Source organism: Toxotes jaculatrix, chromosome 5 (assembly GCF_017976425.1).
Source record: "Toxotes jaculatrix isolate fToxJac2 chromosome 5, fToxJac2.pri, whole genome shotgun sequence".
NCBI lineage: Eukaryota > Metazoa > Chordata > Actinopteri > Toxotidae > Toxotes > Toxotes jaculatrix.
Window position 1 is genome coordinate 27733455 of NC_054398.1, and position 17728 is coordinate 27751182.

At 40.8% G+C, this 17728-nt stretch overlaps 1 protein-coding gene across 5 annotated transcripts in view; it reads right to left on the reverse strand.

The window, feature by feature from the left end:
• Positions 1 to 346: 346 nt before the first annotated feature.
• Positions 347 to 17728, reverse strand: part of ptprz1a (protein tyrosine phosphatase receptor type Z1a) — a 63296-nt gene continuing 45914 nt past the window's right edge. For all 5 annotated transcript variants that reach the window (XM_041038876.1, XM_041038878.1, XM_041038877.1 and 2 more), the window contains 18 exons: positions 14007 to 14145; positions 9561 to 9649; positions 9213 to 9298; positions 8355 to 8375; positions 7311 to 7407; positions 6651 to 6730; positions 5161 to 5295; positions 4811 to 4945; positions 3755 to 3918; positions 3209 to 3344; positions 2934 to 3080; positions 2531 to 2624; positions 2325 to 2398; positions 1885 to 2016; positions 1556 to 1717; positions 980 to 1122; positions 727 to 862; positions 347 to 560 (listed from right to left, as the gene is read on the reverse strand). In XM_041038876.1, coding sequence (XP_040894810.1) covers positions 417 to 560; positions 727 to 862; positions 980 to 1122; positions 1556 to 1717; positions 1885 to 2016; positions 2325 to 2398; positions 2531 to 2624; positions 2934 to 3080; positions 3209 to 3344; positions 3755 to 3918; positions 4811 to 4945; positions 5161 to 5295; positions 6651 to 6730; positions 7311 to 7407; positions 8355 to 8375; positions 9213 to 9298; positions 9561 to 9649; positions 14007 to 14145 — 2114 coding nt within the window. In that variant the 3' untranslated portion in view covers positions 347 to 416. The remainder of the gene's footprint in view (positions 561 to 726; positions 863 to 979; positions 1123 to 1555; positions 1718 to 1884; positions 2017 to 2324; positions 2399 to 2530; positions 2625 to 2933; positions 3081 to 3208; positions 3345 to 3754; positions 3919 to 4810; positions 4946 to 5160; positions 5296 to 6650; positions 6731 to 7310; positions 7408 to 8354; positions 8376 to 9212; positions 9299 to 9560; positions 9650 to 14006; positions 14146 to 17728) is intronic.

Below are 17728 nucleotides of genomic sequence, written 5' to 3' on the forward strand. Positions count from 1 at the left end.
CGTTTTCCCTTTTTTTCCCATTTGGCTCAGTGCCAATAAATACAAAGGTTTAGGAAAAGTTTGTTAGTCGAGTGAAACTTCTCAGGACAATAGAGAGTTAAAACGTTGGACAGTTAGTCTACAGCTTGTATCAAAGTTAGACGTACAGGGTGAAAAATACAAAAAGGCACAATTACAAAACCGTAGGGAGTCCAGATCCAGCAAAGAAGAAACCGTTCGGTACATGCCAGCCCCAAACTACAACACATACAGTCCTGAATGACAAGGATTTTTTATTTAGTAGCTGTAGCATGACTCTGGCATCAGGAGAAGTTCTGTTGGTTGAAGAGGAAGGATCAAATGCTGCTGCTCATTTGCAAAAGTTCTTTGTGTGTTTTTTTTTTGTTTTGTTTTGTTTTTTTTTTTCTTTTGGGCAGTTACACCAGGGATTCAAGGCTCTCTGCGGTGCTGGCAGTTCCCACCACGATGGTACCATTGATGTCGGAGGACTGGAAGGTTTTCTCGTCTTCTTGCGTCCCGATGAGACTCAGCATGGCTTTGTACAGGAACTGGTACTGCTCCTTTAAAGCAACGACAGGTAACCAGTGATTAGTCAGAACCAAAGGCAGATTTTCTGACGAAACCTGTTCCTGCTCTGTGTCGAAGTCTCAAGTTTGGTGCTCTAGTGTACAGATACGACACCATGAATATCTCATCACCGTATTGAGAGACAGACAAAACCCTTACGATGTCGCTGAAGACTCCTGGTCTCATGAGGTTTGTCAGTTTGGCTACTTGGAAGACATCGACTGAACCTTCAGCCTCCAGCTGGCGAGTCAGGGACAGTAGAGCGCAGAATGTTCCTGCTGTGATTCCACCCACACTGGAAAAAAAAACCAAAAAGATTTTCACCGTGAAACATTCTCTCCTACTCTGAATAAGAATCTGAAAAAAAAAAAGAATTCTAATGGTAACATTGGTCAGTCAGATACGATCTTACTCATCGTGGACCACAGTCGGGCCATCCTTGGCTGTGCTGTCCTCTTTCACCAGGTTGAGCAGTTCAAAGATGTTGCTGATGGGACTGTCTGGGTTCGGCCAGCGGGGGGCACGGTAGTGTTTCACCTCCAAAACATAGTCGTCCTGTCGAAACGAGGAGAAGAGGGAGTGGAACGTCAGTGACGACAATTCATAAGAGTGAGCTTCAGCTTTTTGTTTGACAGCCTCTTAAAATCTGGAGTGTTTAGGAAAAAGACGATTTCAGCTGGAAAATAACTGAGCTTAACTGGTGACTAAGAGTGTGTTGTAAGAGACAATGCAAAGGAACATGGTAGGAAAATGTGGTATAACAGTCTACAGCCTTACTAGTAGTGGGGGTAAAGTTTGACCTGAAGATCAAAACGTTTCATGAAAATATTGCTAATCAGCTGATTCAGTTTGTGCTGCTCTTAGGTTGCACATGTAGTCCTGAATCATTCTGTTGAGCCCCTTTTTTTTAATAAAGTACCATCTAAACAAATCAGCTTTAACAATTTTGTGGTCGAAGTGAAGTTGTCCTGTTTCAGGCTGCACTAACCTGCGTGGCTTCCAGAACGTACTCCAGGACCACCAGCATGTCCTCGTTGGCCAGACAGATGTTATCGTGGCTCCTCTGAGTGACAGTGAACATCTCGTAGCTGATTGGCTGCCCTTTGCGGGGCCAGAAGGCATGCAAGTCCGCCTCCTCCTCCTCCTCCACCTGATGACACAGGAAGTAAGCAGACGATTACATCTCACTCTAACCCAACAACAGCAACGCTACAGGAAACCATTAAGGTGAGGTCACAACACTTCCTATTTGAGAAGCTGACACCAGTGAACACCAAATTCTTTCAGAAATCTTTTTTAAAAGCACAGCTCCCTCACCCCACATGCTGGTGTCCCCGGCAGCGACACGATGACCTGGGCGTTGTGGTCCCATATCATCCTCCAGAAGTCCTTTACGGTGCCAGGCAGAGGATTCTGGGTAACGATGAACTCGCTGTTCTGCCTGTAACCCTACAGGAACAAAACCATTTCATTTCATTAGGATGCTGTTGTTTTTTTTATTAAATTATTATTATAATCATTATCATCAACATCTTAAACAAAAAACAAAATATCGTGTTATTAATGAAGTGCAGCTGCTTAGTGAGGAACAAATATCCCACCCACACCGGGGAGGAGATGATGATTAAACTGATCAGTGGCAGTTTAAAATATTGGCATCAAAATGTACTTATAGTGCCAAAAGTTAAAGTACTCATTATGCAGAATGGCAAATTTCATGATAATATATATATTAGGATGATCTAATTATTTCTTACTGTGATGTACGACGCATTTATGTAGTCCGACGTTTCCCCCGCCGATGTAGACAGACGCACTCGTGACCTCTCAACTGCACAGACAGACAGAAGATGGGAGTTTATTTCTCAAACCTGTCTGAGACTCATGTAGGATTTTTCCCCTTATAGCCTGCAGCTGCAGAAGCAAATGAAACTTTCTTAGCTGGCCAACGTGTCGGGCTCACCAGGTATCACAGAGCAGTTTCTGTTCTTGCTGCGGTTGCAGACCTGCAGAGCTGCAGAGTAGTCGCACTGCTTCACTGCCGAGTGACAAACCAGCTGTGGAAAAAACACACAACATCTGTCTGTGACTGAAGAATCAGCACTGAACCATTCTGTTGAGCTGTGTGGTTTATACAGCACAATAATCTCTGAATAAAATTTTTAACATTTTAAAATGAAGTTCTGCATTTGTCTTACTGTAATGTTGGGTTTTTAAAATCATTTGATCTAATTAGACATTTAATATATATTCTAGAGTAGAGAGCAGTGTAATTATACAGTATAATTCAGCACTGAATACATCTGAGATTTTGTCTGAATGAGTCATTAAAGGTCACAGAGTGCAGTAACCAGTGAGCTGCTCACCTTGAACTGTTTGTCCAGGCGCGTCCTCCCAGCAGGCCCCGGGATCAGCAGCTCGTCCACGTACCTGTGCAGCCGAGTCGCCGCCACCTCTGTCTCTCCAGACAAGATGGCTTCCACCAAGGCATCGTGGATAAAAACATACTGTTCCTGTGGAGAGGAGACGGACAGAGCTGTAGTTAGCCTCATTAAATATCAGATACTTCAGTCAGGATTGTCCTGATTTCATGGCTGAAAATGTGTGTGTGTGTGTGAGAGACTCAAGGTTGACCTCTGACCTCTGTCTGGACCAGGTAGTTCCTCTGCATGCGGATGTGTCTGAGGAAAGCTGTGATGTTGACAGTGCCTTCGTCTCTCATCTGCTTCAGCATGCTGTCCAGGACGATGTAGGTCCCTGTCCGGCCGACGCCGGCGCTGCACAGCAACATGGAAAAAAAAGATTTTCTGTGTGTTAATTCTGTGCTTTTTTAAAAGTTCCAAAATTTTAACATTAGTTTGAGGCCCACTGGGGTTTTCTGGGGTTTCTGCCTCTTTCTGTGCGTGTTGTTTGTTGTTTGTTGTCTTTGTCATTTTGTGTATTTTTTTAAATTGTCCAAATATAAAGTAAAACCAAAAAAATCAAGTAGAAAAAAGGAAACAAAGCTTCTTACAATGTTCTGTGTGGAATTTATTTGTTAATACTATTAGTTACTATTACTATTGCTGCTCATGTGAAACTGTGTGGTGTTTGTACCTGTTACGTTGCGCTCCAACATTTTGTGTTGCTGTATGTTGACATATGTGTGAAACTGAACTTGATCTCATCTAGTTTTATGGGATCTCACCTGCAGTGCACCACCACCGGCCCCATGCCGTCTGTTCTGGCCCTGGACGACTTGCGGACGAAGCTAAGAAGCGGGAGGGCGAACTCTGGGACGCCCATGTCGGGCCACTGGGTGTAATGGTACTGTGTCACCGTCCGCTCGTTGCTCCGTCCCTTCTGTGAGCCCTGCAGGTGGACCGAACAATTGTACAAAAAGATTATTCTCTCTTTTAGAATTTATATATGATTCATTTTTTTCTTTTCTTCCTGTTTTTGGGAGCTGCTGTGATTAATAATGAATTGCCTTTAAATAAAAAAATTAAAAGTTTAATTTCATGATTTATTATTAAATACTTCCCATTCTTAGTCTTATTCTTGTACGTTTAATTTGTGGAGCAGACACATTCTTTGTATGCTTCACATACTTGGCTAAAAAAAACTGATTCTGAATCTGATGAGTTGTGAGTATCGATTGATAATGGTATTCCTCTGACAAATGAAAAACTGAATAAACAGCAGTAAAAGGAATTGTTGCATAAATAAATCTACACAGTTTTTCTGTCACGGTCTGATATGACCTATAGGTTTCAGTATGGCTGTGTAATATTACTGAGTCAGCTCAGTGACTGACATATGAAATGTAACAACCAAAAAATTAATGCGTAACATTAAAGTGATTTAAAAGCATTTTTTTTAAAGTAGTACAGAGAATTTAAATTTCAATCAGTTCAGTATTTAATTCGTTTAAAATGAATTATGAAGTGGAAAATTTAATTATATACTAATGTATAATGTTAATGCATAGTTAAAATGCAGTTTTAACTAATCACCTGAAAATAACTTTCATGTTACTGATTATTAATAAAACAGCCTCTAACATTTCACGTATGCAAGATGCTATTTATATAAATACATTATCCCTTTTCAGCATTTCAATGAATATTTAATGGTTTATAAAACACTGTACATGAACATTACTTTCTGATGTTAACACCTGTCAGATATTTCCTAGTTTCCCTGCTGGTCCTTCACGTGCACCTGCAGACACTCTGTGATCCCACCCCCTGGTTTCTCTGACCTTTTTGGCGTGGGTGTTCCTGACGATGAAGGTCCTCTGGGTGTAGTAGGCGAGGACTCTGCTGCTTTTCACTGTCACCAGGAAGCTGCCGTACTCCTCCTGCACCTCTGACGGCCAGTACTGATCGCACTTTCTCTGAGGAGACAGTCAACACATCACACACACGTCTGAGAATGAAAATAAAAATTAAGCCTTGATTCAAATTCAAATCTAAAATCAGCTTGTACGTGGTTAACTTGACTCCAAAGTGTCTCAAAATCAGAAGCAGTTTGTTATTTGTCCAGAGCTATTTCACCTCACAAACACATTTTATTTCAGACTGTGATTAAATTAGAGATCCTGTCACTCACTCGTCCTTTCTCCACCAGGTTCGTGATCATGACGACGACGCCAACGTTTTGCTCCCAGATCATCCTCCAGAAGTCCTCGGTGCTGGACCTCAGAGGACCCTGAGCGGCGATGTACGACCTGGTCTTTTTAAAACTCTGAGGACACACAGCAAACAAATTAAAAGTTTGACCTGATGGTGGCGCTAGAGGGCGAGTCAAAGTGTCACCAGGCAAAGTACCTTTCATCACGAGAAGAACACGTATGGATTTACCAACTTTTATGGAAATCCATTTAACTAAATAAAACAAATATCAGCCTCATGGTGGCGCTAGATGAAAAGTCAAGGGATCCCCAAAGTCTGTGGGATCCATCCTCTGGCAACCATGAATGTCTCGACAACATTTCACTGCAGTTCATTCAGTAGTTGCGGAGACATTTCAGTGTGAAGGTGGTGGACCAGCTCATGTCCCTGAAACAGTGCTGCTGACCCTCATGTCCTGACTGGACAACTATACGGAGCCTGTACAAAGGAATAGCTTGGCTGATTTCACAACCAGCTTCCCTCAGATACATTAAATTCATTCAGACAACAAGTGAACTGAACATGTTAATCTCATTAGGCACAGCACACCCACAGTATTTCAAATATACAGGAATGGACTTTTCTCTAGTTTACTTCATTTAGTCGCTTAAATTTGGGAGTTTGATTAAAGTTTTCAAACTTTGAAAGTAAAAATCTGTTGTGGGAGCAGTGTTCCACTGTTCTTTAGAGGACCCTTTAAAAACTACAGTCACACAATCCGACGACTCTTATTCAAAGCAATTTTGGGAGGTTACGGGCCAGAAAAAGGGACTGCTGCAGAGGCCCTCACATTTGAAAATAAATTGCCATATCAAATAAAACTCATCAAGGATAATAACATTTTTTTTTTTAACTCTAAAGTTAAGAGCAGGATGAAATCCAACGCGTCGGCTTGTGTCACAAGTTTTCAGCAGAGGACAGCATTCAATCACTCACTTTAATAGTTTGATAACCTTCACATGACTGACAGCCTGAAGTTGCCTTCATACTGTGAGACGCAGACAAAAGTGCGAGCTGGAGAGATCCTCAACGTGCTTTTACCAACTTTATAACCTGCACGCTTGGCTCTCCAGAGAGGCCGTGACTGCCGCGGGGGTTTTTTTTTTTGTGTCTCCTCTGCCTTTCACGGAACAACAAGACACTGGAAATGAGATTTTAATGGTGCGGTGACAAGCATAATGGAGAGCTACGCAGATTCTCGCTAACAACAGCAAGCCTCATGAATAGGTTTAGAAATAGGACTTTGGTTTAGGAAGACAAGAAGGAAACGGTGAGAATAAAAATAAAAATTGAGAATAAAAATACGTTTTGACAGTGTGTTTAACAGATTCGATTCTCAGAAACGAGCCTTGGGTTGAAGATGAAGGCCTCAGCGTGTGTGGAGATTAGAAATGAAACTGAAAAAACTGCTTAAACAAAGTTTCTTACATCCACATAGTTTGCGTTGATGTAATCTCTCGTCCTTCCGTCTTTATCAGCCTGCGAGAGCCGCACCCGGCTGTGATCATCTGAGGGTTAACACAGAGAACGAGATCAGATCAGTGAGGAAAACACTTTGGTTTCTTTTTAAATTAAACAGAAGTCTGGTGTTAGGTTCGATTTTTCTCACTGTCGGTCTGTGTTTTTACCACGTGTGAACTGGACAATCCTGCATCTTACTCTACAACTGCACTAACCTGCACTAACCCTCAATGTATTTTAGTTCTTCTATGATTGTACAAGGTTTATTCAGCACATAGTATAGGCCGTTTATGGTTTTCTATTTTATTTCTATTTTATTCTATTTTTTATAGGTTATTTACTTTTGTTTGGATATTGTCCGTAATTTAACTTTTGTTTTTTTACCTTCTAGTTGCTGCTGTAATGCTGCTGTTTTCCTCTGGGATTAATAAAGTTATCCATCCATCCATCCATCCATCATCCATCCAACCATCCACACCTGATTTAGTCAGAATGATCTGTTTTTCACTGCAAACTGAAATATCTGTGGCAGCATCTTTGTGTTCAAAAGATCAAACCAAGCAGTGATGTTAGAAAAACCTGTCACACAGTGTGTGTGTGTGTGTGTGTCTGTGCGTGTGCGCTCACAGGCCAGGATGTTGCTGTATCTGTTTTTAGTCCTGTTGTCAGGATGGTTGGAGCTGTCAGTCGTCAGCCCCATGTCCACTGTGCACACCTGCACCTCCTGAAAACACACACACAAAGTAAAGCTTAAACCCCTTAAAGAAGTGATTCACTCACTCACTCACTCACTCACTCACTCACTCACACACACACACACAGTCTAGTAATTTCTTTTTTCTTTTGATAAAAGAAGCCATCAAAAGTTGTCAAATTCCAACTTTCTACAGAAGGCAGAGATTTTAAAACCTCTACTAATTAAACTAAAACCATCTGCATGGACCGGTAAAAATATCTGATAATACGCTGAACACACAAGCTTCTGATTTTAAAGCCACTAACTTCACCACTTCTTCCGTGGATGTTTTAAGACTGTAGTTTTACTACTGGTGGTCAAACACAGAACTGCAGCAACAGAAAAAAAATCCTCAGAGGTCCAGAAAGCATTTTTCTCAGGGTTGGCTGATATGTTTTAAAGCAATCACCATAATAATAATAATATGGAGAAAAATCACATATAAACTTAGCAAAATACTGAAATTAAACAATGTAAACTTTACCTTTACAAAAAGGACTACAACTTTACAGAGCTAATTTTGGCAGCTTTCACTCACCATAATAAGTTTCTTTCCTGTGTCTGTTTTTAACACAGAATCATCAAAATGTTTTGTTTAATTACTTGACCTTGGTACCTTCAGATAAAATCTTGTGTTCAGAGGACTAGAGCTGCAATGATTGATTAATCGACCGGTCAATCAACAGAAAATTAATCTGCAACTGTTCTAATAATCCGAGAATTTTATGTTTGTCCTAGTAAAAATCAAATTCAAGACCTCCTCAGACTTTGTGGGGGTTCTGGGATCCCCTTGTCTTATAACACACCCACGCTCTGTACATCCACCTTTTTCACATTACCAGAAACACTTTTCATTAGAGGACGAGGACAAAACCACAGCTACGTCGTGTGCAGCGGCGTCAGTGAATAAAGACGTCAGGAGGAGAGCGTCTTACCTCGTAGCTCTCCTTCAGTATCTAATGATGAGGGTGAGGGAGCAGCAGGCAGCCAGGACGTTTCCGTGACAACACAGTCAACCAAAGAGGTGCAAAAATACAAATTACAAGACAACACAAAAAAAAACACTAATAAAACTAATTCATCTCACAGTACAGCTCATGCTCCTGCCAACACAAAGGGAAAATCAACCCAAAGAAAAGGAGAAGTAAAAGTCTGCTCCTCCTCTTTACATATTTTTCCTTCATTTCTTCATGTTCTTCACTGTCACAACTTTTACTTTGGACGAATTTTCCTGTTGATACTGTCGCTGCAGTAAAGGATTTTAAGGAAACCTCCACCTCTGTGCGACAACAAAATACCATCATCATAATCACCATCATCACGGTCAATATCAGTCCCCTCCTGTCCACTCCTCTGTAGCCTTGTTGTCTTTGTGTTGATTTTTGCTTTAGTGGCAGTTTCAGAACAAAACAAAATGGAGCTTTGATTCATGAAGTGACTGGAGTCATGATGTCTGAGGCCTGATAACCGTCTGTTCTACTGAAGGTCCACAGACAAAAGACAACAGACTCACGGCTCACGTCCATGGATGGAGGCTCCGCAAAAAGCTGAGCCAGGACTGCAACACCCTCCAACTGATGATGATGATTATTAATAAAAATAATCATGTAATGTTGCAGCCCTGCATCAAGCCAGTACATGTGACATCATCACAGGTTAACAAGCAGCATGCAGACGACATGACGACAATCACAAACACACACACACACACACACACACCACAGTCAGGCTGTAAAGAAATATTCGCCAAAAACTGCATCTGAGTTTCAGCTGGACTGAAAATGTTTTCAGACCTCGAACTCTCGTTGGAAGCCCTGAGTGTCGTGAAGTTCAGCGACGTGTTTGACAAAGTCTCTGACTGGAAAAGCCGTCTGCTCGTCTGGAAGACAGTGAACATTTGGAAGGAGAGGACATTTTAGAAATGCAGGACGTTTTGGAGAACAAGTGAACATTTTGATAAACTGAAGATATTTTAGAATTTCAGTGAGTAAAGAATATATTTAAGAGTAAATTCTAAGAGTAAGTTTTACTGTTTAAGCTTGATTTTGGGGTAAAGGTTTTAAGTTTAGTTTAAGGTGCTGTGGGATATAACATGCCAGCAAGTATAGAAACGTGTGTGTGTGTGCATGCGCGAGTGTTACCAGATGTTAATGCAGCTATGGACGGTGAAGCGATGACTCTGGGTGATGAGCTTTCGTCGATGTAGAAGTGAGCCGTCTGAAAACAGGTCCTGCACACAAAACATACAATTTTGATTAAAAAGACAAATGTCTTTTAGACATCAGATGTTTGGTTTGGGGATCAATAAAGTTTCCACATTTATTCTCTGAATGTTTCTGTGAAAGTCCAGAAAATTACAGAAAAAAAAAAAATCAATATCAATATGTTTAACATAAATATAGAGAAACTAATTCTTATCACCTTAAACTGAAAAGACAAACGCTTACATCAGGGAAACTTACTGAAATAAAGACAAATTATCTTGTGTAGAAAACAAGGCTGAAAAACCTGAACAGAAAAAAAACAAACAGTGAATACAAAGGGTTCTGTTGGGCAGGAAAACTAAAGGGGGAAAAAAATAAAAGACCAAACCAACGACACTGAATCTGAGGAGCTGAAAATGCTTTTGTTTTCATGCGACTCTGCGTTAGCCCAGATTTTGGAGAACACGGAGTAATCGGCCCAAAAACACAGGAAAAAAGATGTTCTGTTAATCCTTAACACATTTTTAAACGGATGAGATCATCTCTGATCAACCTGTGTTGTCTCAGCCAGAAACAAGCAGGGATTACCACTGACAAACACACATACACACACCCAGACACACACGCACAGGGTTGAGTTCTGAGATTAGAGAAGGATGCTTTGGAGAAACGGCTCTGAGAGACAGAAACACAAACAGTTATTCTCTCAGTGGATCTTTATTTATCAGCTGAACGCTGGATTAGTTGAACACTCATCTCCTGAACAAGATAATATCCATTGAATATGCTTGTACGTAATTTAGCGTACAAGCATATAAACAAGTCAAATAAAAAGGCAGCTGTTTATCAGGCCTCATGATCACAATAACCTCAGTCTCCTTTGAAAAGAAACTCAAACAAAAAGTCAGAGCGAACAGAAGAAACACTGAAACAAACATGGAAGAAAGTAAAGGCTGGTTTTTCTTGCCTCGGATTATGAGGTAAAAAAAAACGGGTTACGAGGCGTGTAGCAGGAAAACACTTTGGCCAACTCTGTGTCAGAGCTGCAGAGCGGCTCGAGGCACGGCGATGCCGTTTGGTCCAGAAACTGAAATATCTAAACAACTATAGGATGGATGACCATGAAATTTGATGTAAACATTCATGTTCCCCTCAGGACGAACAGAAAGAACTGTGGTGATCCTCTGAGTTTCCATTTAGCGCCATCGGCAGGTCAGCAACAGATTAGTCGACTGAAAAATAATCTGCAGATATTTTGATCATCAATTAATCATTTAAGTAATTTTTCAAAAACAGTGAATCAAAATCAAATATTCTCTGATTTCAGCCTTTGTCTCTTTCGACTCAGTGAGATTATGAGGGGCAGCATTAACTGATGAATCAAAAAAATTACAATAACTGGCAGATTAATTGATAGTGACTAATTGTCAGTTGCATCTCTAGTTTCAGCTCTCCTTCAGAGCATGTTGGATTTTGCCATTAAAACTTCTTCGGGGCAACGCAAAGTTCACCGTCAGACAGATGGTTTCCGATGTTGTGAGACGCATTAGCTTAAGTTATTAAAATCAAAAGATGTAATTCTGCTGCTGTTCATTGGCCAACTTAGTGTCTTTTACTTGTTTATCTTCTGAGACTGAAACTACTTAATCTGATTATAATGATGTGGGATGTAAGGAGCTCAGCGAGTCCTTTAACCTAGAAAAGGAATCAGCTGCTGCTCATTAGCAAACACACTCACACAGTCTCACAGTTTTAGGCAAATATTTTGGCACCGAACAGTTTCACTAACTGGATTCTCTTGATGAAAATTTTCTGCAGGTGCAAAGAATTCAAACTAACCTGCAGTGACATTTCTAGGAATACCTGTTCTACTGTCAAATATCCATTGGACTCTGATATTAATGATGCTTTTGATTGGGTTAAATCTGCACGTGGTAACGATCACTTTGTGTCTCTTCGTACTTCTGTGTCATCACAGTCTCTCTCCGAAACCCTTCATTTCTCGTTATTGTTGTGTTGTGTCTCTTCATGGTCATTTTTGCATCTCTCTGTAGTTGTTTTATGTCTCTTCGTGTTTGAGTCTCAGTGGAACAGGGGTTCTGGGTGCCCGGGAGGCCCATTCAGAGATGGATCCATGTGTCCTGGACAGAAAGCTGCCTTTAAAAACTATTGAGCTTCACGCTAATTTGCAGTGCATCTCTCAGCTTGTTGTAAAGTCCCTCAAGCTGCTTGACCTCAAATGCACAGCAGAAGTGTCCAAATGAGCACCGTGTTGTCACGAGGGAAAGAAAAAGGACACAACACCAGCAGGATTAGTGCAGTTTGGCCTCCTGCCGCTCGCCCTACAAGACGCTGACACGATTCCTTCTGTCCAACATAATCAGGCGGATGTCCTTTTCCATCCCCCGACCCTCTCTGGATGGGCTCGCTGAGTGGACGCTGCAGCCAAGGTACATCCTTCACCGAGGATTAATCCCCCCTGCTCCCCAGATTATTACCATTTTAGCACTGCTCAATCTTGGAGACATAACAACAAGAAAGGCGCAAAACAAGAACAATATGTTGAGCCTCCAGCTCAGCAGATGAGAAATGTACAGTCTGTGAAAAATATGACTAAAAGTGTTTACAGCGTGTCCTTGATCGGATTGCTGAAGTTGGTTATTTCACAGTCTGAGTGGGCAGCAGGGCTTCTTACTACTACACAGAGGAGATGCTTTCAGATTTTCAGCACAAGAAGAAAATAAACCTTTGGGTTTATGCCCTGAATGAGCATAAAATGACTTTTAAACTGTTCCAAGAAACTGTTGTCAGAATTTCATACATCTCAATAAAAAAACGAAAAACAGCATCTGTCAAGGTCAGACGGGAGGAATCAAAAACACTCCACTGTCAAACGCAGAGCAGCGGCGGCAGCTGAAAGGCTTCATTCAGTCGGCCGGCAGCTCACATAAACGACACAACACAGGAGGCATTGTGTGTGAAGGGGACGTTGGTAAGCAAACACACACACACACACACACACACACTAATAAAAACACTCAGCACTGAGCTCGTGTTTGAGAATATTAAGCTCCCCAGACAAAGATGAGTCTTCTGAGTCTCACCACTTCACTCCCCATAATATATGAGATATGATGAGGTGACAGGGCAGGAGGTGGAGGTGGAGGTGGAGGGGCGAGCTTCCAGTCGGAGGAGATGTGTGTGTGTGTGATTATTCATGTCTATACACACAGAAATCAATACTAAAAACAGGGTGTTGCTGCAGGATTGTTCGAGCAGTGATCTGGACGATCTGATTGGCCCTTCACTGAGGACGTGGTGGCTAAACTATATTTTTCGATAAGTTTTTGTGATGATACTAAATGGATTTTTAAAAAACCAAAACAAGATGCATCTGGAAAGTTCTGACGCTCCACAGGAAAAGGATGGGAGTTAGAAAAAAAAAAGCACTTTCTGACCTAAATTTGTTGCAAGGACAAGGAAGGGTTTTACAAATGTACATGAAAACCACTCTCAGGGCAAACACAAAGAAAAGTGTAACAGGTAACCAAAGGTTGCAGAGAGAGAGAGAGAGAGAGAGAGAGAGAGAGAGAGAGAGAGAGAGAGAGAGAGAGAGAGAGAGAAATTCAACAATGAGTCGTGAAGACCTGCACGGAAAGCAGGTTATAGGCTGATCAGGTCCAGGTTTGAGAGAGAGAGAGAGAGAGAGAGAGAGAGAGAGAGAGAGAGAGAGAGAGAGAGAGAGAGAGAGAGAGAGAGAAAAAAATTCAACAATGAGTCGTGAAGACCTGCACGGAAAGCAGGTTATAGGCTGATCAGGTCCAGGTTTGAAACACTCATCTGTAAATGTTGTTTACAGATAAATCTAAGGCTCCTTTCACCAAAGACTGATTGTACTGTTCTGAAAGTGCTGCAGTACTTTTGAATCATCATGCGACTTTCAAATGCCACGTGTTGGCCCTTTGTTCATGTATGATCTACTAAGTCTGTAGCCCTTCCATTAAATAATTAAGCCCCCCCAGAGTAAATCCCTGGTGCTGCCCACAGTACACAATCGCTTTGTGTATCCTTTAAATCAGCAAAGTGTCTGTTTCCCACCTGTTCTGGGAAACGTGGCGTATGTAGGAGAAGTTTGAGGTTTTAATGTAATCATATACAAATTTAAATAAGGACAAGGAACATGAACTGACCAAAATACTAAGCAAATTTCCAACGTAAAATTAAAAATTAGATGAACATCAGATGTTCGGGCAGGTGAAGGTGCGACAGCCTGACTGAAGTAAACAACCAGTGTGAAAGAGCTAAAAGATCTCCTGGACTTCCCCTGTCCTCTAATCTCCAAAACCATCAAATAAAAGCTTTAAATTCACCAGCAGTACTGACCTCCAGTAGATGAGGATACTGATGAGGACGATGAGGCCGACAACGGTGAGGGTGGAGATGACGGCCAGGGGAACCACAGCCTTCCTCTCTCTTTCCCTGATCGAACCGACCCTCGACTCGTGGCTGCTGTTACTGGCATCTGCAGAGAGGAGACAGCAGAGGACAGAAGGTAAAGCTACTGCAGAGCGACAGAAGGAATCAGAGCCATCACCTGTTGTGCTGCACACCGGAGGTTTCACTGTCACTGTGTTTCCCAGAGGAAAAGCTGCTCTGGCTGCAGAAATTCAATTAACTCAACCTCAGTCGGCAGAGTCAAAGACACATGTAGTATACCAGCCGTAGACTCCCAACCTTCTTTCGTCTGGTGTAGCTCCACAGCTACGTCAGATGAAACGTACACTTTCACTGACACCAGCCTGTTTTTAATGTGCACACTGGAAAGGAATTTAAACTGGATGTCATTTAACACTATTAATTAGACAAGCATATAAACGGACAGTTCAACCATTTATCCATTACTGTTCTGTGTCTCCCAACTATTACTTTTATTTCATTTATTTATCCAAGTATTTATTACTTTAACCTGTGTATTTCAACATTTATCCACTACTTTTAGCTTCTACACATATTTTTGTTATTTCAACCATTTCTTATTACTTCGAGTGAACATGTAGTGTTCAGATGTTAGAGTTCACTCTTCACTTCCTGATTTCTCTTTTACCAGTTGTTTTTTTTCCCCACTGGGCTTCACACTTCAAAGTGTCTACGTGTCTTTTAGCAGAGGAAACCACAGATGCTAAAATAATGCAATTTCCCCACTGAGGGACTAATAAAGGTTTTTCTTATAAGACCTGAGCTGTAATGAACTGGAGCAAACCATTAGCACTTGTTTGGTATATGCAGTCTTGCTGGATTGAGAGTTGGAAGTCTACAGAAGAATTTGACTATGTTTGGTTTTAGATCAACACATTCTTGAGAAAATGATTACAACACATTTTTTTTTACATGACATGCTTAATGATTTATCAAGTTTTTAATATGATTTGTGACTGAGCTTAGTCCTTGAAGAGTACAGAAGGGCTTCTGATGAATGAATGCACCAGGTGTATTTTGAGGAAAATACCTTTCTTTAGTCATCTTGATGAGTCCACATTTAGCAATGGTCCCTGGTACCTAGTATCTGGACCTGAGATGACTCAGGTTTAACTCAACCACTGAGCTCATTCCTGCCTCCAGAGCAGTTTGGCCTCCTTGAACTGTTTGCAGAACTAAAACTCCAACGCTCTCAGATCTCTAATAATACACTTCAGAGAGAAACATGAACCGTATTAACAGCCCAGTGCTGAAACACAATGTACAACCATTCACATTCAGCCGCCTACTGCGCAAACACAAAACTCATCACATTCAAACCACTTGAAAGAAACACAGAGACGCACAAAGGCTCATAATCAAAAGTCCATCACAGATCAAGCGAGAACGTACTGCAAACTCCAGCTCAGCTCACAAACAAAGCTGAGCTGGAATCAATCAAACAGCATAATTGTAGTTGAATAATGGGAAATGAAAACCTGGTGGCTGAACCTGACCTCACTGAGCCGCTGCTGCTGAATCCTCCCTTTATCATTTGATAACCAGTGAGGAAAACACTAGTGTGGATTAACCTTGACTGGGAGGCTGTTAGTCAGAACTTACCTGTTTTGCACAAACTGACTGAGTTCAGCCATGAATGGCTGGGTCTGCCCTGCTGGCTAGTTCATAAAGAGCCTGCTGCGTGCTTTCTACTCTCACACACTCTGCACACTCAGAGTAAAACCCATTCATTCAGTTATCATCCACCCAACATCCAACTTTGTCTGCCTCTCAAAAATCCTGGACACACAAGGGGATGATAATGGTCAAAGAAAAGAAAAAGCCCGGACAGAAGATGGGAAAGGTTATTGGTTTCGATGAAGAGACTGAGGAGCCAAAGATGACCTGACAAGAATTAAGGACGTAAAACTTCTACTCAGAGTTCCCTGTGAAAAGATTTTAAATTAAATGCTGAAGCTGAACTAAATGGTGAGGATGGAGTTCTGTTACTGTACATCTGGCTGTCAGAACGTCAGGGGCACAGATATGGAAATACACTGGGAAAGGTAGGATCCTATAGTAATGGACCAAAATAATACCATCAGTTTTTAGACTGATTTCCTTCCTTCCAGGCAGCCACTGATTTCAGATCAGTCCCAGACACACAATTTTATCTATAATCTGAGGAACTTTTAAGATTAAATAAAGGCTTCACCCCTGGCTCTGCCTACAACTGCTTGAAGAATGGTTTCTTTTTCCTTTCTTTTCTTTTCTCTTTTTTTTTAATTTTTTTTTTATTGTTATCACTTTTTTTTATCTTCAAGATTCTTGAATCTCTTCAAGGATTCATAAAAAGTGTGGCACAGTGAACACCAGGCCTCTTCTTCTGTGTTCATCATCATTTATACAGCCTGAAAGGACAAATCATAAATCTGCCTCAAAGGGTTTTAGCATTTGTACAACACATGACACCCTCTATTCTCACCCCTTTGTTTCTGATGAAGGATCAACTTAAAGAGATTTGAAACTTGCTGCAGACAGATAATCCATCACAGTGAATGATTCTCTGTTTAATTTTCATTCATTAAAGTTCAGTCTTTGTCATGTTGTGCTTTCAAAGATGCTCTGACAATCAAAACATGCCCAGAAGCATAGCATTCAGCGCAGAGGACCAAACAGCAAGCAGTAAAAAATTAATATGCATAATATTGAAAAAATAAAAATATGAAAACACTCAAAACTCTGAGCGTCCTTGAACACGCCAACTCAAAGAGTATTTAAGGAAGTATCATCGTGCTACTTTAAAGTAACTACACAAAAACATAAAGGCAGGTGTTTGACTGTGATGGATTTTCTACCTTCAGCAACTTTTAAATTTCCACACTCACTTTTGTGTAAGGATACACAAAAATGAGTACTTAATGATACAAAAACACCACAATATGCTCTTTAATATTTAAGATATACCTTCCCCGGTTGATTACAAATCTAAAAATTGATTTCAATCTAAAACTGCATATGTAATAAAACATCCAGAGGTATTGTGAAGTAAAGTTAATGTTAAAGTTAGTGAGGTACAGTTTGCAAATTCACCTGTATGATTCTTTAAAACGCTCACATCAGGATCTGTGCTGCCATTACACTGATAGCAGGAGTCTTATTCAGTCTTATTCAGATCGATCAGACACTTTAGACAATCTTTAATTAAATTTATCTCTGAAAGCTTCATGAATTTGATCTGTTTAATGAAGATTTGAAGCGTAGTCAGAGACAGTGTAGATGTGGATGGTGGCTGAAACAATAGAAGACAGTAGAGCTCTGCTGCACTCTGCTGGACATGTCCGGTAACATTTAGACAGAATCTCTGTCTGACACTAAGTTGGAACTGAACTTCTCATATAGAGATTTAGATAAGATAAGATTTGAGTTTTTTGACATCACTATGTGAATGCGATTATAAATATTCTCTTGGTATACATTAACCATGCATCCTCTGGACAGATCACAGTGCAGCATTTAATGGATGATGCCCACCTTCTCATTTAAATAGTATTTCTTTTTTAAATTCCTTTAAACACTGAATTGCTATAACTAAATCAGAATAAAGAAGTGGTGCTGTTGTTTTGTTCTGGATATGTTTGTTTTTCTTT